Source organism: Nicotiana sylvestris, chromosome 5, assembly GCF_000393655.2.
Source record: "Nicotiana sylvestris chromosome 5, ASM39365v2, whole genome shotgun sequence".
Classification (NCBI taxonomy): Eukaryota; Viridiplantae; Streptophyta; class Magnoliopsida; order Solanales; family Solanaceae; genus Nicotiana; species Nicotiana sylvestris.
In genome coordinates this window covers 21,539,522-21,544,535 of record NC_091061.1, presented here as the reverse complement: position 1 = coordinate 21,544,535, position 5,014 = coordinate 21,539,522, and the positions used below count along the sequence as shown (strand labels likewise).

The 5,014-nt window shown below is 43.7% G+C and overlaps 1 protein-coding gene across 1 annotated transcript; it reads right to left on the bottom strand.

Annotated features, from left to right (window-relative positions):
• Positions 1–3,340: 3,340 nt before the first annotated feature.
• LOC138868362 (uncharacterized) lies at positions 3,341–3,811 on the bottom strand. The gene is made up of 2 exons (XM_070145912.1): positions 3,584–3,811; positions 3,341–3,535 (listed from the first exon to the last, which is right to left on the bottom strand). The coding sequence occupies exons 1-2, from the start codon at positions 3,809–3,811 to the stop codon at positions 3,341–3,343; spliced, it is 423 nt and encodes a 140-aa protein (XP_070002013.1).
• Between the last annotated feature and the right edge of the window lie 1,203 nt (positions 3,812–5,014).

Below are 5,014 nucleotides of genomic sequence, written 5' to 3'. Positions count from 1 at the left end.
TTTATCCCTCGCCGCGGTTTACCGCGGTCGCGGTGTGATGTAAAATTTTAGGCAGAAAGTTTCCCTTCCACCGCGGTTTACCACGGTCATGCCGCGGTCGCAGTGCTGGCATTGTTTTTTTGTTTTTTTTGGGAACACACTAACAACAACACTCATGGGTTGCCTCCCACGCAGCGCCTGATTTAACGTCGCGGTACGACGCAAGCATTTGATCATCACTCCTCATTCGCATACTGGGGCTCTTCCAAAGTGATTACTACTCTATCCCCTTTTTCTTCATCCATTTCAAGGTAATGTTTCAACCTTTGCCCATTTACTGTGAACTTGTTTGTCCCATCTTCTGATTCAATCTCTACAGCTCCACTTAAGAACATTTGCACCACTCTGAAGGGTCCTGACCATCGGGACTTTAACTTACCCGGAAACAATCTCAATCTCGAGTTGTATAACAACACTAAATCTCCAGGTTTGAAGTTTCGATCGAAGATGTGTTTTCATGCATTAATTTCATCCTTTCTTTGTATAATCTAGCACTCTCAAAGGCCTGGAACCTGAATTCCTCGAGATCATGTAACTCAGTGATTCTATTATTACTTGTTGTCTCCATGTCTAAATTTAACTGCCGCAATGCCCAAAGTACTTTATGCTCTAGCTCAACTAGGAGGTGGCATGCCTTGACAAACACCAACTTGTACGGTGACATACCAATTAGGGTTTTGAAGGTTGTGCGGTACACCCACAATGCATCATCCAATTTCTTTGCCCAGTCAGTCCTTGTTGCATTTACTGTTTTTGTGAGGACACTTTTAATCTCCTTGTTGGATACTTCAACTTGCCTGGTTGATTGTGGGTGGTTCGGGGTGGTCACTTTATGATGAAATCCATATTTTTTCAACAGCCGTGCGAATGCTCTATTGCAAAAATGGGTTCCGCCATCACTGAGTATAGCTCCTGGGGTACCAAAACGTGTGAAAATTTTCTTCCTTAGAAAACCTAGTACCTCTTTAGCATCATTGGTCGGGAGAGCCACCGCTTCGACCCACTTGGAGACATAGTCAACTACTACCAATATGTACTTGTTACCATAAGAGCTGACGAATGGCCCCATGAAGTCAATCCCCTACATGTCAAAGATCTCCACCTCTTGAATTGTGGTCATTAACATCTCGTGTCTACGAGATATCTTGCCAGTTCTTTGGCATTCATCGTAGCTTTTAACCCAAGCATGGGCATCCTTGAATAGAGTAGGCCAGTACAAGCCTGACTCCAACACCTTAGCTGTTGTCCGAATTCCTCCAAAGTGTCCACCATATGGTAAAGCATGGCAAGCCTACAAAATAGAATGTTGATCTTTCTTGGGGATACACCGCCGGATCATGTTATCTACATATATTTTAAACAACAGAGGTTCATCCCAATAATAATACCGACAATCACGAAAGAACTTTTTCTTTTGTATTGGGGAGAGTTCATGAGGTACAATACCACTTGCTAAATAATTAGCAATATCAGCATACCAAGGTGCCTCCTCCATTGTCATTGCCAGTAACTGTTCATCCGGGAATGTCTCTGTTATATCTTCAACCTCTACCTTCTTTTCATCTCCTTCCAACCTTGAGAGGGGGTCAGCTACTTGGTTCTCTATACCTTTTCGGTCACGTATTTGCAGATCGAATTCTTGTAACAGATGAACCCAGCGAATCAAGCGTGGATTTGACTCCTTCTTTTCTATCAGGTACCTAATTGCTGCATGGTCAGTGTAAACAATAACTTTCGAGCCAATCAAGTGTGACCTGAATTTGTCGAATGCAAAAACAACAGCCAACATCTCCTTTTCCGTCACAGTGTAATTGAGTTGTGCACCGCTTAGCTTTCTGCTTGCATAATAAATCGGGTGCATCAGATTACCCTTTCGCTGCCCCAAGACTGCTCCTATGGCATAGTCATTTGCATCGCATATGAGCTCAAATGGTTGCTCCCAGTTGAGTGCAACAATGATGGGTGCAGTCACCAATCTCTTCTTCAGCTCGTCAAATGCCAACCTGCAATCATTAGAAAACCCAAAGGGGTGATCATTTTCAAGGAGTTTGCATAATGGGTTAGCAATTTTGGAGAAATCTTTTATGAATCGCCTGTAGAACTCGGCGTGCCCGAGGAAACTTCTCACTACCTTGACTGAAGTGGGCGGTGGTAGTTTTTCAATCACGTCAACCATAGCATGGTTGACCTCAATTCCTTTACTGGACACTCGATGTCCCAGGACTATCCCTTCCTGTACCATAAAATAGCACTTCTCTCAGTTCAACACTAAATTTGTCTCCACACATCTTTTGAGCACTCTTCTTAAGTTGTGAAGACAGTCCTCAAATGAATTTCCGACCACAGAGAAATCATCTATAAAGACCTCCATAATATCCTCGACCATGTCTGTGAAAATGGCTAACATGCACCGTTGAAATGTTACCGGTGCATTGCAAAGCCCAAAAGGCATTCTCCGAAAGGCGAAGATGCCATACGGATAAGTGAAGGATGTTTTCTCTCTATATTTGGGAGTTATTGATATCTGATTGTACCCCGAATATCCATCCAAGAAACAGAAGTGCGATCGCTCGGCCAGCCTGTCCAACATTTGGTCAATGAAAGGCAAGAGGAAGTGGCCCTTCCAGGTGGCTGTGTTCAATTTTCAGTAATCCATGCAAATCCGTCATCCCGTGACTGTACGAGTTGAGATCAACTCATTGTTCTCATTTTGCACAACAGTCACTTCCCCCTTTTTCGGCATACATTGGACAGGGCTGACCCAATTGCTATCATAGATGGGGAAGATGATTTCCGCATCTAACCAGTTGATCACTTCCTTCTTTACTACCTCTTTCATGTTCAGGTTCAGCCTTCGTTGATGTTCTCTAGAAGGTTTGTGCCCTTCTTCTAAGAGAATCTTGTGCATACAGAAGGCTAGGCTGATATCCTTTATGTCTGCCATGGTCCAGCCAATGGAAGTCTTGCTTTCCTGCAGTACATGTAAGAGTTGTTCTACCTGCACATCTAGCAACCCAGATGATATAATAACCGGCAAAGTAGAATTGGGGCCTAAGAAAACGTACCTGAGGTGAGCTGGGAGCGTCTTCAGCTCCAGCTTGGGTGGTTCCTCTACTAATGGCTTTGCTGGAGGTGTAGCCCTTTTTTCTAATTCAAGGGACTCGAACTGAGGTTCCCTTTTCCAGAATCCTTGGCCTTCAAGTGCCATGACCCACTCAGCTAACCCTTCACCATCCATCTCTTCTAAATTTGTCAAACGTGCCTCTAATGGATCTTTAGCATTTAGGGTCACATCATCTTCTTACAGGATCACGTCCACTGCCTCTACTAGAGAGCAATTAGCATATTCACTGGGTCTCCTCATAGATTGTTGAACATTGAATATGACTTCTTCATCGTTCAGTCTCATTTTTAATTCCCCAGTCTCACAGTTGATCAGTGCTCTCCCAGTGGCCAAAAATGTCCTACCTAAAATGATAGGTATCTCCTCATCTACCTAACAGTCCAGAATAACAAAGTCTGCAGGGAACACGAACTTCTCCACTTGCTCCAACACATCATCAAGAATCCCAGTTGGCCTTTTTATCATGCGGTCAGCCAGCTGCAGCAGCATCGATGTCGGTCTAGCTCTACCAGTACCCAGTTTAGTATATACATCCAGAGGCATCAAATTTATGCTGGATCCCAAATCACATAATGCCTTTTCAAAGGCGTAACTCCCAATCATGCATGGAATAGTGAAGCTACCTGGGTCAGACATCTTTTGAGCCATCGGTCTGGTCACTACTGCGCTGCAAGTCTGCATCTAAGTCACTGTGGATAGGTCCTAAAAATCAAACTTCCGTGCAATTAGGTCTTTCATCATCTTCGCATAACCTGGCATCTATGAAAGGAATATTCAACTGAATTTGACGCAACATCTCCATGAATTTCTTGTATTGATCTTCCTTCTTTTGTTTTACCAGTCTCTGAGGGAATGGTGCAGGTATCACCCTTTGTGCATTGCTTGATGGCTTCTTTCTGTTGGGGTTCTGTGGCACAAGAGGCACCACTTATTCTACAGCTTATTCATTTATCTTAGCCTTACCCTTTTCATCTTGACCCTGTTCAACCACCACTTCAGTTAGATTTGTTGGTTCATCTACCTCTAGTGGAATTGGAGTGGCTGGCGTAGTCTCTTTGCTGGCTTGTGCAACCTCCTACTCTTTGTCTAAATCTCTCCCATTCCGGAGACTTACTGCCATCAACTGATTCGGGTTTTGCTACTTGGGGTTAATATTTGTATCCGCTGGCAGTGTTCCTTGGGGCAATTGTTTAAAGCCATAGACAACTGCCCCAACTGAGTTTCAATGTTCTTTATAGCTGAATCATGTACTGCCAACTTTTCTTATATCTTACCATTTGTCCTAATGAGTTGCTGGAGCATCCCCCTGATATCTACCTTGTTGTTATCTTGCTGCTGAGGAGGTGGCTGATATGTCAGTTGTTGCTGGTTCTGCTATGGGTAGCCCTATTGTCTCTAGTGGTATGGCACCATTTGGCCTTGAACTTGCATGCCCCCAGGCTGAGGCATGTTGGGTCTGTATTACTGATTTGGTGTCGGTCTCCACTGTTGTCCTCCTTGTCTCTGACCCCTAAAGTTGTTAACATAATTCATATCTTCCCTTGCCCCTTGATTTTCACCTTCTCCACTCCATGAACACACATAAGACTGATTAACATAGGGTGTACACAGTCCTCCATTTGTCATGTCAACAATATGCACTTGTTTGGTACTCATCTCATCTATCTTCTTTATCAAAATACTCATTTGAGTCATGACTGTGACCATGTTCTCTGCATGCGAATTATTTGGGTCAAGAGGAACTGAATGCACTATGGGTGCCAGTGTTGTACTTTTATTCATCCACCCCGAATTCTGGGACATCTTGTCAAGAAGGACTTTGCACTCGGTGAATGTCTTACTCAAAAATGC

Excerpts from the sequence above, each read along its gene's own strand:
- LOC138868362 (XM_070145912.1), bottom strand. The coding sequence starts at position 3,811 with ATGGCTCAAAAGATGTCTGACCCAGGTAGCTTCACTATTCCATGCATG. Across the intron at positions 3,536-3,583 it reads TTGATGATGTGTTGGAGCAA|GTAGATGAGGAGATACCTAT; the intron begins GTGGAGAAGTTC and ends CTGGACTGTTAG.